This window comes from Pseudorasbora parva, chromosome 7 (genome assembly GCF_024679245.1).
Source record: "Pseudorasbora parva isolate DD20220531a chromosome 7, ASM2467924v1, whole genome shotgun sequence".
Taxonomy (NCBI): domain Eukaryota; kingdom Metazoa; phylum Chordata; class Actinopteri; order Cypriniformes; family Gobionidae; genus Pseudorasbora; species Pseudorasbora parva.
Window position 1 is genome coordinate 25,010,436 of NC_090178.1, and position 18,361 is coordinate 25,028,796.

At 37.1% G+C, this 18,361-nt stretch overlaps 1 protein-coding gene across 1 annotated transcript in view; it reads right to left on the reverse strand.

The window, feature by feature from the left end:
- kcnn3 (potassium intermediate/small conductance calcium-activated channel, subfamily N, member 3) overlaps positions 1–18,361 on the reverse strand; it is a 114,707-nt gene that overhangs the window by 45,206 nt on the left and 51,140 nt on the right. Inside the window, exon 4 of the mRNA XM_067448764.1 lies at positions 4,173–4,469. Within this exon, the coding sequence (XP_067304865.1) occupies positions 4,173–4,469 (297 nt within the window). The remainder of the gene's footprint in view (positions 1–4,172; positions 4,470–18,361) is intronic.

Here is an 18,361-nt window from a genome sequence, read left to right on the forward strand (position 1 = left end):
GGTGCCTGAAAGTCCCTATGGTGGTTTAATTCATATTCAGACCATCAAAAGACCATGTTTGACCTTATATTTGTCCCACCAGTTGCACTAGGAAATCAAAACCGCTGTTTGAGATCAAAGTTCAGTGTCATTGCGCAAAAGTAAAGACTGTGACCTGAACTATCATAATTTATGTGAAATACCGGGTGTCCTGAGTCCTGACTGAAATTTTCAAAAAGCCCACATTTTTATAATTTTTTTCATATGCAGCTCTTTTCTGAGGCATCAAGAGATCAAGAAGTGTTGCCATTGTTTGTTTGTATACAATTTGATCTATACTTTAATGAAAACAATGTTCATCCTCGTCGTCATTATTATTGATTTGTGGTACTGAAAAGTCACATAAAGGGCAGCTCTCCAGAGGGAAAGGCGGAGATCTCTGAGCTAAGATGGGCCACACGATCATTAATGATAAAACAGCACATGAGAGGAAAGATAATTTGCATTTACATCTCTTTGAAACAAGAGCTTCTCTGAAAGGACAAAGTGATTACCCTCTTCAATCAGCCATTCAAATTAAAGTACATCAGGACTCTTTTCACCTGTTTTGGGTTATTTTAAATGGCACCGAAGGACAAAACTCAAACTTTGAACTATTAAACACTTGACAGCCACGGTATTCATTCTTCAATCTCTCTTAAGCACAGAACTGAAGAGATACACAATATTCAAAGACATCAATCAGCTATCTAAAGAGGAGCAGAGATAAACCTGCTCAAAAAACACAGCCATCAATCATAAAATCCATTACAGTAGAAAATTCATCAGTCACATCAACTGACACTGAGCTGTGATGCTGCATCCTAACAATGCAAAAACAATTAGATTAAGCTCCTGTCCAACACTGACCTTCAAATGAAGCTACGTCTTAACGCTAGTTCACTCGGAAAAACAAATGCCACACCAAATAGCAAATGGGTTTTGCTGGAACCAGGGGTAACTGAGTAAAAGTAGCAAGGCTACTAACATTATTTTTAGTAGCATGACAGTAGCTTGGCTGTTATAGTAATGTAGCTTTTCCAGTATCAGCCACTTTTAGTCTGCTTATGACTATGTCATGTTGTTAAATTTTTATGTTACATGTTTTACACTAAGAATTACAGCTGAGCCAACTAAACACTCTCCAAAAAACTCCTTTGCATTAGTTTGATTCGTTTTAGTCAATCAGTTATATCAACTGGTTCCAAAATAACTATTCACAGATTTGCAGCTTTTAGCCGTGTTTCCACCACAGGAACTTTACCCAGGAACCAGGAACTTTGAGGTGGTAATCGGTGTGTTTCGACTGCAGGAACCAGGGTCTAAATGAAGTTCCGGGTAAATATTTCCCCCTCCAAACGGCCCTGCTCGCAAGGTAGTACTTTTTCAAAGTTCAGGAACTTTCGAGGGCGGGACTTGGGCGATGAACATGCTGATTGGTTGAGCTGACGCAGCATTTTATTTCAACCGGCATTTTTAAAAGTCTTTTGCGAGGTTCATTCTGCGTTCAGCAATTATCAGTCTTGCTCTCTGTCTGATGGCGAGCGTTCGTCTCAGCCATCTCACGTTCAATGTCCATAATAGCTGATAATAATATACATTGTCATTTTAAATCTAGCTTTACTTGTAAGCTTTCTGAAAATGCTAGTGCTCTTTTCTGTCATTGTTAATTTCCTCTTTAGTAAACCTATACATAACCAGCAAAAGCAGCACAGCTTGAAACTCTTCCACACTTGTTATTCATTTTTTTACATAGTCGATTTTTCACCATGTAAACAACCTGACCAATTACTTTTAAGTGTGCGTCCTTACATGACGTGACGGCGTGCGCCGCGCTCATGTTGACAAGAAAGGAAAGTTAATTTTTCTGAGGGGTAAACTTTTTATTTCGTAAGTTATGAAGATAATGTTGGAATATTGACACAGCGTATATTGCCCCGGGCAGTTTTTACTTTAACTGCGCCTGACAGAAGATTGAATTTTTTTCTGAGATGATTATTACACTTTACAACAAATAAGTAGCTTATATTATACTGTATTAGTCCTGGTGGCCGTTAAAAGTTGCTATGGCTACAGTTAACACATTCAAGCTGCTGGAGAAAACAGCGTTGACATTTTTGATGCGGCAGACAAACTGCATGTCACAAAATGATTGCGATTGAAAGTAATCACATGTAAACACCAGATCGGTTTAGATAACGGCTCATGTAAACAGTCCACTAAATCGTTCAAACGGAACGACAAATAAAGTGTGCTTGTAAACGTGGATAGTATCGCGCAAAAATGATTACTGTCCGTCACTGACTTGGAGGAGCAGTCGTGCGCAGTCCTACATCACCGGACTAATTTGCCTAATCTTCACGGAACTTTATCGCGGTGGAAACGCAGACAGTAGCAGGTCTGGGGGGAGAAAAGTTCCTGTAAAAAAGTTCCTGGTACAAATTGTTCCGGGTAATTTTGGTGGAAACGGGGTTTTGTGTCTTTTTTATAATTAAATATTTAGTTAAATGCTGTTGTTTGTATGTTTTCAACTCATTTATACTGTCATTTATTTAGGACAAATGTACCTATACATTTACCTTGTAATCAACATTCAGTTAAAACCACTCATAGTTTTTGAGAAGATTTGACTGATAAACTTAAGATTGATTGAATAATATATTTTAAAAGATTCTGACACCTTAAAGGGAGAGTTCATCCAAAATGAAATTCTGTCCCATTTACTCACCCTCAAGTTGTCCTAGACCTGTATGAAGATATTTTGAGAACTAAGAATGTCTGTAACCAATCAGTTCCCTTCATACTATGGAAGTCAATGGGGATCAGCAACTGTTTGATTACCCACATTCTTTAAATTGTTCAAAATATCTTCTATTGTGTTCAACAGAACAAAGAAACAGGTTTGGAAAAACTTGAGAATGAGTTAAATGAGAGAATTTTCATTTGTGGATGAACTGTCACTTACTTCGCATTAATAGTTTTGCTTATGGGTCTTGAAACTGAGGTCCACCAAAAAGTTTAAAGAAAAAAAGTGCCAAAAATGTACAAACAAACAATAACAAAACAAAAAACAAGCTTGTTTTTTGACAATATGCTTGGTTATACGATTGGAGGCAGATGATTCGCTGTGGCGACCCCTGAAGGGAACAGCCGAAAGAAAAAGAAGAAGATTACGATTTCTACGAATAATCACAAATATTTTATTCTATGAACAGTTTTGTTTCTTTTCAGATGTATACAGCTAACAGTCTCGAATGGTGGGTAATTAATAACTAACCCTAACCCTAAGATTTTCCAGATAATATTTAATACAAAATTATTACACACATTTACAGTGTAAACAGGTCTGCATGCATTAAAATGACAACCATTTTAAGGAAAGGGGATCATTATATTTGGAAGTCCATGGAATTGAAAAGTTTGAAACCCCTGGTTTATCTGACTATTAGACTGTAGTTTACCAAGATTTCATTTTTAGTAGCTTGTAGCAGTTTTAAAGTAACACTGGCTGGATCAGTGTGTGAACCCAGTTGCTATTTGGTGGGTCAGCCTATAAATGTAGAATCTTTAAACTGTCAGTAAAGCTGAAAGGTTCATCTTTCTCAAGAGACTGGACAAACTACATTAATCCACACAAAACCTCTTCCTCCAGCGCTGAAAACCACAGGCCTCAATGCTCATGACTGTCCACATAAAAGTGAACTTTATTGCCATCAGCCACATTTTGTAGAGAGGAAGTGTTTATTGAATATGGGCACAAGTGGGCCATTAAAGACAGACAGAAAGGGAAAAGCTGGCCAGTTGGTGAGGTTTGGACTAGTTGGTCTATAATACCTGAAGAAAGCTAGCTGTTAGCATTCCCATTCATCTCAATGGCAGTTGCTTGGTTAGCGCAGAACCCTCCAGAAGTATGTTATTTCATGCTTTTAAGAGACCTTCGAAAAGGAATCAGGCAATGTGTTACTTGCAAAAATATTATTTAGTCAGAATACACTGCTTTCAACCAGCAGGGGCTAATGGGACCATACTTACTTGCCAAAAGAACGTAAACAACAAAAAAGGAAAACCACACTCAGAGACAAAATGCTACACATACTGTATATAATTAATACCCTAAATTCTGAGTTCAGTCAATCATCGGGTTGACCTCTGACCTTGTTGAGTGCCCCTATGCTGCGGGAGGATGCGTCGGTGAAGAGCTTGCTGTGTAGCAGCATGACTCGGGCGATGAGGTAGAGTCTAAGGAACATGGGTACAGACAGCACCATGTCCAGATCTGCCTCCGCCTGCGAGGGAGCGTAGGAGAAGGCCAGCCGCGCCCGCCACATAAACTTGAAGTCCCCCGGCACCGGGTGAACTGCCGAAACGATCAGCTCCAGAGCGATAAGCAGCACTCGCTCCATGGTCATGGCGATCCGCCAGTCGTCCGCACCATTGTCAATGACGAAGAGCTGAAGGCAAAAAGTCACAATAGGAATGTTAAACAATGCAAATTGAGCAGTTTCTCAGGAAAGTTTCAATTTGCATAATGGATTTCAAATTTGTATTAAAATGTAAGGAAGCGCTTAAGGGATCACAGCAGTCACTAGCTGTAAAAATGACATAACACAAAGAAATAAAACCCAACCCCCATAAAAAAACTGTTCTTTTATGCTCATGTCATTTCCATGACAGATGCAATGTGGTAAAATATGTACATTTGAGTTTTGCCCCAACACACACATACACACACGTAGTGTTTCCATGTTTTATGGGGACTTTCCAAAGGCGTAATGGATTTCATACCGTACAACCCGTATTTTGTACCCCCCTACACTGTCCCTGCCCCTAAACCTACCCATCACAGGAAACATTCTGCATTTTTACTTTCTCAAAAAAACATCATTTAGTATGTTTTTAAGGCCATTTGAATTATGAGGACATTTATAGTGTAATTTATAGTGTATAATATATAATTTATAAACCACATTTATAGTGTAATACCAGTGTAATACCCATGTAGTTATACAAATTTGTGTCCTCATAAACCACATAAACAGGCTCACACACACACACACACACACACACACACACACACACACACACACACACACACACACACACACACACACACACACACACACACACACACATTTTACACAAGAGGTTAAAAAAATACTACAATTAGCAAAATAAGTAAAGTAAAATAAAATAAAATAAGGAATTCTGCTAAAATCCAAAAATGACCTCATGTCCTTCTAATACATTTTTCATTTGAGGTCTTGCTATGCATAATATCAGTTGAAGAAAATAGTAAAGTGGGTGTGTGTTTTTTAGTGTTCTTTTAAATTATGTATTTAAACTTCTGTCGAATTTAGTGTGTGTACAGGACCACATGTCCCCACAAGGATAGTAAAAAACATGAGATCATCTACATTTTCTGTGATGGGTAAGTTTAGGGTTAGGGTTGAGGGACAGAATAGTTTGTACAAAACCACTATGCCAATAGAGAGTTTCCACCAAGATAGAAAAACGTAATGTTTTTGTTGTTTGTCCTGAGTAGCATCCTTTAACCAGCTGATGGATGGCTCTGCCTGTCTTCATTGGATTGGCTGGCACTGATTGCGGCAGGTTAAAAACCATCTCATTCGCTCTTCAAAGAGATCCTGTGACTCACACGTCTCTCGTTTTCCCAACAGCCGCCAAACAACAATGTTATTGTTGTATGATTGTGATAAGGTTTAAGCAGTGTTGTTGTCCTTTGTAGCGGTGACCTGCCCTTTTCTTTTGTGTGATAACATGCGCTCTGTTTTGATATAGTTAGGTTAATTGAATGGATCTTTCTGTGATCTCTCGAGGGAAGTTATTTTGTCTTTTTTTATATTGACTATTTGCTTGTTCTATTAGGCCGTGGGTCACCCTGAGGTTTATGCACTCACTGGTCTTTCTTTTTTTTACTCTGAAGCTCGCAACTTTATCCCTCAGTTTCACAGACAAGGCTTAAGATAGTCCCAGACTAAAATGCATGTTTGAGCAGTTTTAACTGACATATCTTAAAATATATCAGTGCCATTATTTTGTCTCAAGATGCACAACAGTAATGATTTTTTTCTCTCTCTAAGGAACATTTATAAAAGCTACTTAAATAAATAGCTACTCTAACTAATCCTGGCTTAATCTAAACCCTGTCTGTGAAACCAGGCCTATATATTTTTTCAACATTTTATACATCAACGTTTATTGCAGCTATTTTATGCTTGTATTAATTAATTTATTTCCTTTTTTCTTGGTCTGACGACAATGCGGGGAGTTGTTTCTTTTTTAAAACTTTTTAAAAAAGACGACTTGAAGAAGTGTATGGAAGATTGTGGTCTAAACTGGTATTGCAATAATTTTCAAATGACTGTAGAGTGGTGTATCCCCTCTCCCCCTCCCCCCTGACTCCAGATTGCCAGATAGGCTGTAGGATCAGCAGGAACGTTTATAGCTGCAGCTGTGGTAACTAGAGCAGATCTGGCAACCCGGATGCTGAAACACTACTGACTTCGTGATTGGTAGATCGGTGAAGGGCGGAGCTTCCGGCCAAAACACATGTCAACATCAACATCAGTTGAGGGCTGCAACAACAACTTCTAAATGACAATATCCTGGCAGGACTACTGTTGTCGGTGATATAAGTATTTGAACTTAACATGATTTCTTAATGTCTGTGACATATAAGGGCCATTTTATGATTAACTGAAATACATTTCTTACACACAGTTCCTTTAACCCTAAACAGTCACAATAGTAATCATAAATAATAATTTTAAGTCACATCTCCCCCTCCCCCTCTCATTTCTGTCAATAGGGGGGAGGGGGAGATGTGAGGGAGGATATTTCAGGCGTGACTTTTTACTGCGCCGAGTCGAAGTACTCTCAGAAGTGCTATTCTGCCATACAATATAGTTCTCTTTTTTAATCTGCTTAGAAAAGCGTTATTTAATTCACACACACACACGCACACACGCACGCATGCACGCACGCACACACACGTACATATACACATAAATACTGAATTTATGCTAAAATAAAATAGAGAATTATTTAATTATCTACAATTAAACAACTTAGCTAAGCTAGACATAAAAGCATTTTCCCTGTCCTTGTTCTCTATTTCTGCAGCAAATTAAAATCTCATTGGTCAAAAATCCAGCTCCACATACCTCTTAAACCCAGAAGACAATTAGCAGGGCCATGTGTTCCCCTACAAATAAAATTTGTGTTTTTGTTTTTTATTTGAGGCATGTCTGTGTGAAAACGTATAGAGAACAAAACAAGAAAGTACTCATGAACGGTCATTTCAAATCACAAATGTATTCATAAATCAAAAAGTGCTATTCTACAAACTCATTCAAATTTCCAGAGGCCCAAACAATGTAAAACTCTGATATGAGGACTGATCAGCTCTAATAAATAATAATAATAATACAATCTGATCGGCTAAAATGGTGTTGCATCGCACAGTATTTTCGCTGTAAGCGTTGAGAGACAAACTGCTTGTCACGTCACGCTATAGGACGTGTGAGACCCTCACAGCGAATGAAAGAAAAACTAGTTGCATAATCACTCAAGACCAACCATTCATCATCCATTTAATCAAAAAACTGATTACAAATTAATAATTCAGATTAGCTCATTAGAACAACTAATAAATATAGCTGGTGTTAGACTAAATGAACGTGTAAAGTGTGTTCTCAGAAGCAGCGCAGGAGGCAAAATGAGAGGGAAACAGATTGATGAGCCCCACAATGAGAACACGCTCAGATAGTCATTTTATCCTGCCAGGAACGCCAAACAGGCAGGGCAATAAGCAAACAGAATTCCGCTGGCATAATGTGCACTGACAGTTATATGATTCTCTCTCTTTCTCTCGTTCTCTCTCCCAATGCAACTTCATGTCAGGCGGTATATCAGCAGAGCCTAACAACGGAACGGGAAGCTAATTGTGCTGGCTGGCGGTGTTAGATGTGTTTAATGTTAATTGTAAGTGTTAGATTGGCGAGGTTTGTTTAATTGATAAGCAGAAGGCAAGCAGGGTTTTCCCCACTGAGACACACATACACATACACACACACACACACACACACACACACACACACACACACACACACACAGGAGGGCTGCAAATGATTATACGGGAATCCTAAGAACTCATGAATGAAGTCATATACCTCTTCTGATATATATCGCGCTCGCCTATATTCATCGCGAGGTTGCACCACGGCGCAACAGGTCTTTCTGGCATCCGAAGAAATTGCTTTGTTTGTCTAATTGCTTCTGCATGTGTGCGCGTCTGACTCTGCGTGTGCGAAGGGCACCGTGCATGTCGTATGGCTGTAAAATGCGCATGTTTTTTTTTTTTTTTTTTTCTGGAAAAGCCAGCCTCGTCATGGTGACTGTTGCCTAGGCGACAACATCAAAGACCAGCCAAGCTTAATTAGGATCCCCTGGTGAGAGAGGGAGAGAATGACTGTGTGTTTATGCGTGTGTGTGTGTGTGTGTGTGTGTGTGTGTGCGTGAGGAAAGTGATTGGGAGCGATATAGAAGGAGGTGAAAGGCAGTGAAAGAAGCAGAGAAAGAGAATAAACGTGCGGGAAAAATACACGCGTGTGGGTGGGTGGAAGGAGAATAAGAGAGAATGTGTGAGTGCGTGTATGAGAGTGCATGGGAATATTTGAGAGTATTGTATGGATGGCTTTATGACTTACGTAAAATGGTTGACCAATATGGGTCTTGATTACTGATATCATTGACATACAGTGGACTGTGATTCAATGTTGGTTTATTGTAAATAATCCAGGAGACTGATATGATTAACTGAATGATGGCTGATGAACTTAAACACGTATTTAACACAACATTTACAAAAGTATATATTTTTAAGCGATAATTTGAAAATTAATTTGAAAATGTACTTTATATAGGCTACATCGGAAAAAATAAAACGTTAAGACGGAAAACATTAAATATTTATTAAAAATCTGAAAAATATTGTTAATCATTGGAATGTTTATTAAAGGTTCAAATGTTTAAACTTAAAAAAATAAATTATTAAATTTATTAAATTAAATAAAACCCTAATTTCATATATTTAAACAAACTTAACTCATTTTTTTAAATCTTAAAACATTTTACAAACATCAAATTGATCAAATCAATATTTATTTCAAAGAATATTTACTCAAAACTTCAATTAAAATATCTGGAAACAGAAACATTTAATAACAATAAATAAACAAAAACAAAAAACAAAACGTTGATAACAATAGCAGATTATTCAGAATGATATCTGCAAATACTGAAAAATAATCTCTCCCAAATAATGCTGCAAAATATACAGGGAAACCTCTCATTTGGTACATTACTTCCTATAATATAAGAGGTTAAAATTACCACACACACAAAAAAAAAACTTTTCTATTCTACTTACTTCCAGATATACCTAATTTATTCCACTCAAATAAAAACTGAAATGTTTGTATGCAACTCTAAAGGTAGTTTTCATAAACACTTGTTTTCATAAATGTATTCTAACATATAAATATAGACTATTACTAACAGTAAATAGGCTCCTCTCTAGTGTTTATTTGCTAAGTTAACGGCTGGTAATATGTGAACATTGGATAACTTTCCTGAGTTAAATGCAACATTAAGTGACATTGTTCACAAGTTTTATTTGCGTGGTTGAAACCCTGCTTGAGGTATGATTAATTTGGGTAAGTTGTACTTTATCTTTTAACATACCTGCTGATGTTCATGCATATTTTCTCAAGCTATAACTTTTTGCACTCTCTGCTTGAACCGAGGCACTACAGTGATCTGTCACGTCACATTAAGAGTGTCAAAATGCCATTTAATGTTTAATTTTGTGATAAAATAAACATTTGAAAGCTGAGACATTGTTTCTTATTACAACTAACAAAGCACAAAGCTCCTTGAGATTATTGGATGGGAGACACATGATGTTTGGTGTAGGGAAACCCTGGTAACCCTGGCTTGAACTACAGATGATTCATGGGGTGAATTGAGCCTGCTTTAAAGGCAATATTTATTTGATCTGTAAATGCATTATTGTTGTGTTAACTTGCCCTAAATTCAAGACAAGAAAGATTTTCTCAACACACAGTATGAACTAGCTAACAATTTTTGGTTCCCAAAACATTCCTAGAACGTTTTTGGTTCGAAAACGCTCGTTTTTGGTTTGTAGAACGCACCCATTCACCAAACCTCTTTACTCTCCCCGCGACAAGGCTATATATGTCTATTTTTCAGTTCACACATATCTGTCTTTCATTATATAATATTTTATTCAGATAATTCCTGAAAATCATCACAATCTTTATCTGCATAAAAATGGTTCTTATTTCTGTAAAGCTTTGCGTTTATGATTGATCGTGGGAATGTTCCATGTAACTTTGAGGGGAAAAAAAGAAATGCTAAAAACACTGAAATCTCCTTTTTCTCCATCATCATCTCTCCCTTTCCTCCTCCGCACGTTACTCCTAATTCATCTCTCTCCTACCCCCCCATCCACCAATCCTGTCGTTCTTTTTTGGGCTAAATCGCCACCAGGATATGCTGAATAATTAAATTCCATTAGTTAAGGTAATCAGTCAACATGAGTGACTGAACCGAGCTGCCTCTCTAAACCCATCAGAGAGAGAGAGAGAGAGAGAGAGAGAGAGAGAGAGAGAGAGAGAGAGAGAGAGAGAGAGAGAGAGAGAGAGAGAGAGAGAGAGAGAGAAACCCAGAACCTCCCAACAAATGAGGGCCAGAGCCAATTAGGAAAAATTAGGAAAGGAAGGAAGGATGAATATGAGAGCAGACAGCAAAATGAACGATGAGAAAAAGAGAAAAACGCTCAGAAAAAAAGGGGAAATCCAGGAGGAAGATGAAAGTTGAAAGAGAAGAGAGCGGTAAAGAGTGAAGCCAAGCGAGAATAATAGTGTCTGTTTTGTTGTTGTTTTGTCCTGTCAGAGATGAACACCTTTGTTATGATAATAGCTTTATAAGTCGCACACATACACACCGCACACAAACAAATGCTCACATGCATACTCATTTAGATCACTACACTTCCCCACAATCACTGTACCATTGTGCCATTTGTTTTTCAGACTTTTATCATTGTCGCTTGTCAGATTGTATATGACCCGAGTAAGATCTTAAGTAAAAGTCAAGGCAGACATCAACTGTCTTTATGTCAGACTGTGTGATGCACAGTTCTGCAGACTTTTGTCACAACTGACAGCTTTGACTGGGCAGTCTGAGCCTGTTCTGACATCCTCACTCACATATAAAAAAAACTGTAGTGGTAATGCACAAACCTTGGCAAACCCCAAATTTTGGCTATATTTTGCCTTGGAAATAAAATAAAATGTAGACTGCTATGCTCTTGAGCAAACTAATAGTTTTAGTCAATTGCAATAAATCTGAGATAAAATAAAGTATAAATGTTAGATGAAAAGTACATTTTCCCTTAATGTTTACAGAAATAAATGAACAAAAAATTAATTAAAACTAAATAAATATAAAAATAACAATTAATACAAAGACAAAATCACATAACAAAATAACTAAAACTTAAACAAAACTAAAATAAAATATAACGATAAAATCTAATACAAAATAGTATAATGTATAAATAATACTAAAATAACACATTTAACTACTTATTATGAAATTATGAATTTATGTAGGTTTATAGTTGACACTTGATGTTTCCACTTCCACTTCCACTTTTTAGTTGCACTCAAATAATCCTTGTTCACATTATTTAAAACAGATGTAACTACATAAACTTAAATTTACTGAGTTGTTTCTACACAATTTTTTTATTGACAGCTACTTTAGTGTTTGTTTGGTCAGCTTAACATGAGTAAAACAAAAAAACCTGGGCAGTGGATCTGTTGTTCCCAGCATGCTTTGCAAGGGACTGCATTGGGAGAGTAAATTTAGGGATTAAAGTGTTATTTTATTTGTTTTTTAAATATTTTATTGTTCATGTTAGTGTTCATTTATGTTGGACATTTGAGTTTCTGTAATTTTGTGGCTAATGCAGAAGATTTGCATTTTGTTATATGCTTGTTATTTGATAGTTTTCCATTTACACTTGTAGAGCAAATAGTTAATTTAAAGAGGTAAATTAAATCAATTAATATGTTTACCTAACATAAACTGTTATAAATTGAACATAAAATTATTAAGTAAACTGCACATATAAATATTATGTACCACTGACTATTCAAATGTTTTGTATTAGTTTGTAATTGAAATTTTGTCAGCTTTACTTTAATTTTTTTTGTTCATATAACTAAATTATTATTTGTAAAAATTACTCAATATAGTTGTGTGGAACCACTCAGCGCTGTTCTTTAAAGTAAATTCAACAAGAATTTTTTTTCAGTGCACCTATTTGTGCACTATATGTAAAAAACAACTGAAAAAATACATAGTAGTCAAATTCTTACACAAAATCAGCTTCGACAAAAAATTTAAAAACTTCCGAAAGTTTGAAGACAAAAGAAGGACCTCTCCAAAGGAGTGGGGCTGAATAATAAGATGAACTCAATTAACGTTTTGATTTTGCCATTGCTCCAAACATAGACTATGGTTTAAAGTTGTGGGTCAGAATGTTTTTTAGTACTTTTATTCAGCGGGGATGCATTAAATTGTTCAAATGTGAAAATAAAGTCATTTATAATGTTACAAAAAAAAATATTGCAAATAAATACTGTTATTTAAATTTTTTTTTTTTAAAGTCTGAAAAATGATTTTTTAACATTGATAATAATTTGAAATGTTTCTTAAGCAGCAAATCAGCAAATTAGAATTATTTCTGGAGGATCATGTGACACTGAAGACTAGAGTGATGACTGCTGAAAATTCCCATAGATAAGTTAAAGTCAACGGGTGTCGTAGCAGCAGTCACACTGCAAGACTGTGATCCAAAGTGAAATGTCTGATCAACTCCATCAGAGGCAGAAATCCATTGTAAAGGTAATTAATCGGCTGTCTGTAGGCATGTCACGCAAAACAATCCTACTGCCTTGTGGTGAATCTGTCATGATTCCTAAAATGGGTTATATAAAAAAATTATATAAAAAAAACAGCTCAAAGCAACCTAAGAAAAATTAAGAGAACAGCAGGTAACTTCAATCAACTCAGATTAGGCAGGCAGGCCCAAAATGCTTCACACCGTGAGATCCCGACACATACACAGCCTAAATAAGCTGGGAAATCTGCCTGCAGTGATTTTAAATGCAGCGGAATCGACTTGGAATTCCCTCTTTTTACAATACACTTTCTCTCTTTCGCACAAACGCGCAATCTCCCATGCGTGTAGCCAGTAGCAAAAACAGCAGGAAACCCCTTTTAGATGTTTTCTAGCTACAACTCTCTAGCTACAACTCTCACACAATGAACCTGAGAGACGGGATGTGCTATCACGGTGCTTTCACAGTGTTCTGGAAACGTTTCCTTGTCGTGCCGTTGTCAGCACCATCCATGCTGTCAGTTAAAAGCCTTCCCTGTGCATTAGCTCCTTCATGTCAGAGCAGGGGAGAGCTGTACTGCGTGGTTAAAACTACAGTAACCTCTCAGCTCTAAGTACAGGACTGTCACTGACACCTCATTCCTTTTCCAGAACCCCGAGGTGATCTAATCTACATTAGCATTCTGCTTACGCTTTGCTAACCTATGCCTTTTCTTTCTAGCCTACGCTTTTAACATTCAGCACAACATTTTGCTACTCCCTTTTAACATTTTTGTATCGTAACTGTATAGATGACAAATTTCATGGATGATGGGGTTTTTTCAGCATTAAGATTGTAGGGTAATGACAAAGTCTGCATCTCAGTACTTCAGTTTTAGAGCTGAAGTCAGCTGTGGAGCGGAACTCACGGTTCAGATTGATGAGCGTAAACTTTTTGAACTGCAGAGGCACTTTCAACACTTTTTCCATTAGTTTAAAGGGTTAGTTCACCCAAAAATGAAATTGATGTCATTAATGAGTCACCCTAGTGTCGTTCCACACCCATAAGACCATAAAAAACAGAACAACAAGTCACTGCCATTATAAAGCTTGGTAATCACTTCAAAGGTGGGAAGTAGGACATTTCCGATAGGCTAGCACATGAAGGTGGCGTTATTCCCCGAAAACATACGCTAAAAACAAATAACAGACTCATCCATCTGTCACTGAAGTCTGCCCTTTACGCTTTCTAGAAAAGTATTTCTCGTGGAAGTTTTGCATTTGGTTAGCTAGTAAAATATTAAAACTCAGTCAAATCAATATTTTGTGCAAATTTATTTAATTTGGCACGTCATTTTCGTGCACTCGCTCTTTCGTTTCATACAAACACATCTGCTGCCATTTTGTGAGCACTTTTTTTGTTCACTGTAATGGATTATAAGATAACAAACATGTTTTTAAATCTCAAATAAATATTTTTTATCCCCAAAATTATATGTGGCGAAATGCTGTGTAATAAGTGGTATTACTGTACCGTATCCCAAATGTCCGTTTGTAGTTTGAACAGGTTTTGACGGGAGCATAAAAGAGGAGCGATGGCAGTGAAGGACGAGAAAGGACCAGGCCTGGACTTTATGTTGTGTTTTATTTATGTTTTGTTATGTGCGTCCGACAGTCGTCCATGAGGAGCTGCCGCTTTTACTTTCAGTTTGTTTATTTAATTAAAGTCTTTTAAATGTTCGCCGGTTCCTGCCTCCTTCTTCCCATATCTACGAACTGTGCTGCACCGTCATTGTGTTAAACCCGCAAATAGCACACCAGGTGGATAATCCGGTTTGCAATTTGTCCCCGCAGATTTGTAACTGAAGCAGGACAGAAAAATTTACAGGTTTTCAGCCTGAGCTGCGGCCCAAATCAAATCGCTGGCAGATCGGGTTAGGTTTACCCACACTGTAAAAAATCCAACTTAAGTTTTGTATGACAAATTCAGCTTTTAAAGTATATTCAACTATTTAACATGAAAAAAGTTTAGATAACTCAAACTAAGTTTGTACAACTATTGACCCTAAGTTGAGAAAACTCAGAAATGTTTTGCAGCTAACGTTTGTATTATTATCAAAAGTTGCCATAGTTACAAAAACAATTATTTACAGATTCCATGGTAAATGTCCAATGTCTAACCCATGTTTTATTTCTGCAAAATGCTGTGAAATTCTACATTAATGATTTCTATTTTTATAAAGTCTTTTACAGAGTCTTACGTATGCCAACCTAATACATAAAGTCAAATGCACTGCATGTTAAGTCTCCAACGGCCAAACAGCTCCCAAAAGCTCATCATAAAAACCACTCAAGCAAAACGTTTCTAGAATCAGTCCAACCTTGAACTAAAAGATAATTATAAAATTGGCTTTATGTAATACTGGTGATTCACCAAATTCTTCAATGGGTCTTAGCTGAAGCAGCACAGCCATGAATCATTTTTAACGTGGCTCTAGATGAGCCAAGCCGTTCACAAACTTTTGCCAAGCCTGTTGGCTCTCAGGAAGAGATGCGCTCACATTAAACGTACACTTGAGTTCAAACGCTACCTTAAAGGTGCTTTCAACCATACGGGCAAAGTGGATTTTGACTGAACTGAGGATAAACAAATTCTGTTGAGAGATTCACAGGACTTAAAAGGATAGTTCAGCCAAAAATAAATAAATATGCTATTATTTAACCACACTCATCTCAAAATCTACTTTCTTCTGTGGAACACAAAATATAATATATTAAAGGGGTCATGAACTGGCTTTTTTATTTTTTTTATACTGTTGTCTGTGGTCAACTTATGACATTTGTGTGTTTCTTACATTCAAACACATCATAATAAATAAATAATTCGGCTATTTTCTACCCTAGTTTCGAGCCTAGCTCCTGGAATGCTCTGTTTTTATGGGCGTGAAGATGTGGAAGTAAACAGCTACTGCTATGATTGGATACTAGTTTTGCATATTGTAATAAGCTTTGGCTCCCCATTTGCCTACAGGGCTCACAATATGTCTTTATCAAACAAACACAATGATTTATTTCTCATGATTTATTTCTCATCCACCTGCAATTAAATTGAAATGTTATGTTTTTTATTATTTAGCCCATCTGATTGGTGGATATAACTGCAAATCACTAACACACACACACACACACACACACACACACACACACACACACACACACACACACACACACACACACACACACACATACACACACACACACACACACATACACACACACACGTTTGTTTTTGTGAAATGTGGGGACATGCTGCATTTTTACTTTCTCAAAAAAACTCATCCTGTATGATTTATAAGCATTTTAAAAAATGGGGACATGGCCAATGTCCTCATATTTCACCCTCTCCTTTGATACCTATGTCATACTGTCCTGATATTTAAAAAAAAAACACAATCACACACACACACACACTCGACCCAAATTCTGATCCTGAATCGCAGGACAACGAAACAACAACAACTCAATTACAAAGGGTACTCCAGCCTGTGACAGTGTAATGAGTTTTCTTTAGTTACACACGTACACATAATCAGTATATCAAACGATCTGTAACAATGCATTTTTACAGTGTTCTAACTATACCATGGCCTTTGGGGAAAAAAACATTAATTGATAAGTCAAAAAGACACCCACAAATAGTCTATAAACAAAGCATCCGGCTGTCTTTGAGTTCACATGAACAACGGTTAAAGTTACTCGTCAAGTTACAGAAGAATACCATAATACCACAGAGGCCTGGGGTCAGCTTCCTTTGCTGTTCGTCCAGAAATCCAAGATCAAGAAGTGGATATTCGTTTATGTTTTTTTCTACGAATCTTTGCGTTGACATGTACTGAACAGTTCAGTAGGCTACATGTCAACGCAAAGATTCGTAGAAAAAAACTAACATGAGTGGAATTTGCACCGCAGCGCCACCACACCTTGATGGTCATGACAAGAACAGCATGTATAGTTATCTTTATTGAAGTGAATTAGATTTAAATCGCCGTCATGCATGAATTAATTATATATTTTTAAGCAATTTTACATATAATAATCCACGATGATTACATTACACAAAACTCAAATTGCACCTCAAAATAACACAGTGTCAATATTTTTTGAGACCCCCCAAAATTTTACAAATCACGTTTTATGGGGAGCCCATGTCTTATTTAGGGGAGCCGAGCTCCCCCTAGCTCCCCCGTAGTTCGCACCCTGCATTTTTATTCTCATTCTATGTGCAAATCCTGTCTCTTGTATTTTTTAAACAAATCTGCTGTGAAATGAAGCGAACAAACATGCATTTTCTTGCGTACGTTAGCTGGAACGTCATTAAAAAAAGTTCAACAGCATTCCTAATATTGGAATCCAAAGGAAGCTTAAGCAGCGATTGTGTTCTTCCATAATCAGGGATTCTATCTTGTAATCTTCAATGCCATGTTTATTGCTTGGAAGTTCGATCCAGTTTAGCGCCATCTAGGCCCATGTTATTTATCTATAACGTCATGCGCGAATCGGCGGGTGAGGATATATAATTAGGCTTTCATCTTCTTCGGATAAGGCGCTGTTTCACTGCACTCTGACGTCACAGGTAAGCACATTCGCAGATCGATCGTTTGCTGAGCCAGCTGTCAGTAAAAGCTTTTCTTTGACTAACAAGGAAGTTTTCAGCTCTGAAACTGAAAGACATAAAGACATAAAAAGCTCAAGGGAAAGTTAATTTCTCAATTAATGACCCCTTTAAAAAAAACTTTTTTTTGTCCATACAAGTGAAAGTTAGTGTGGTCCAAAGTTGTTTGTTTTGAAACCCATTGACTTTCATTGTCTGGGCAAAACATTCTTCAAAATATCTTCCCTTGTGTTCCACAGAAGAAAGTCATACAGGCTGGGAGCAACAAGATCACAGAATTCACATTTTTTTGGTAACTGTCCCTTTAAGGTGCAAAATAATAATTAATCAACATTGCTGCTACCTTTGTACATTTGGGAATGTAGGGACGAAGAATAAACAATCATTGCAGTCTCATTCCTTTCTGTCTCTCTCCTTAACATTCTTAATCAACACCTACTCAAATCATGTTTTTAACTCCCTCAAACCACGTCGTACACAAACACACACACACACACACACACACACACACACACACACACACACACACACACACACACACACACACACACACACACACATACATACACACACAGCCGGTATCTGTCAAGTCTGACTCACACACAGGAAGAGAGTCTCATCACCATGAAAACACTTGCATAACGGCGAGCGTACATGAGAAACTTCTCAATCCAGAG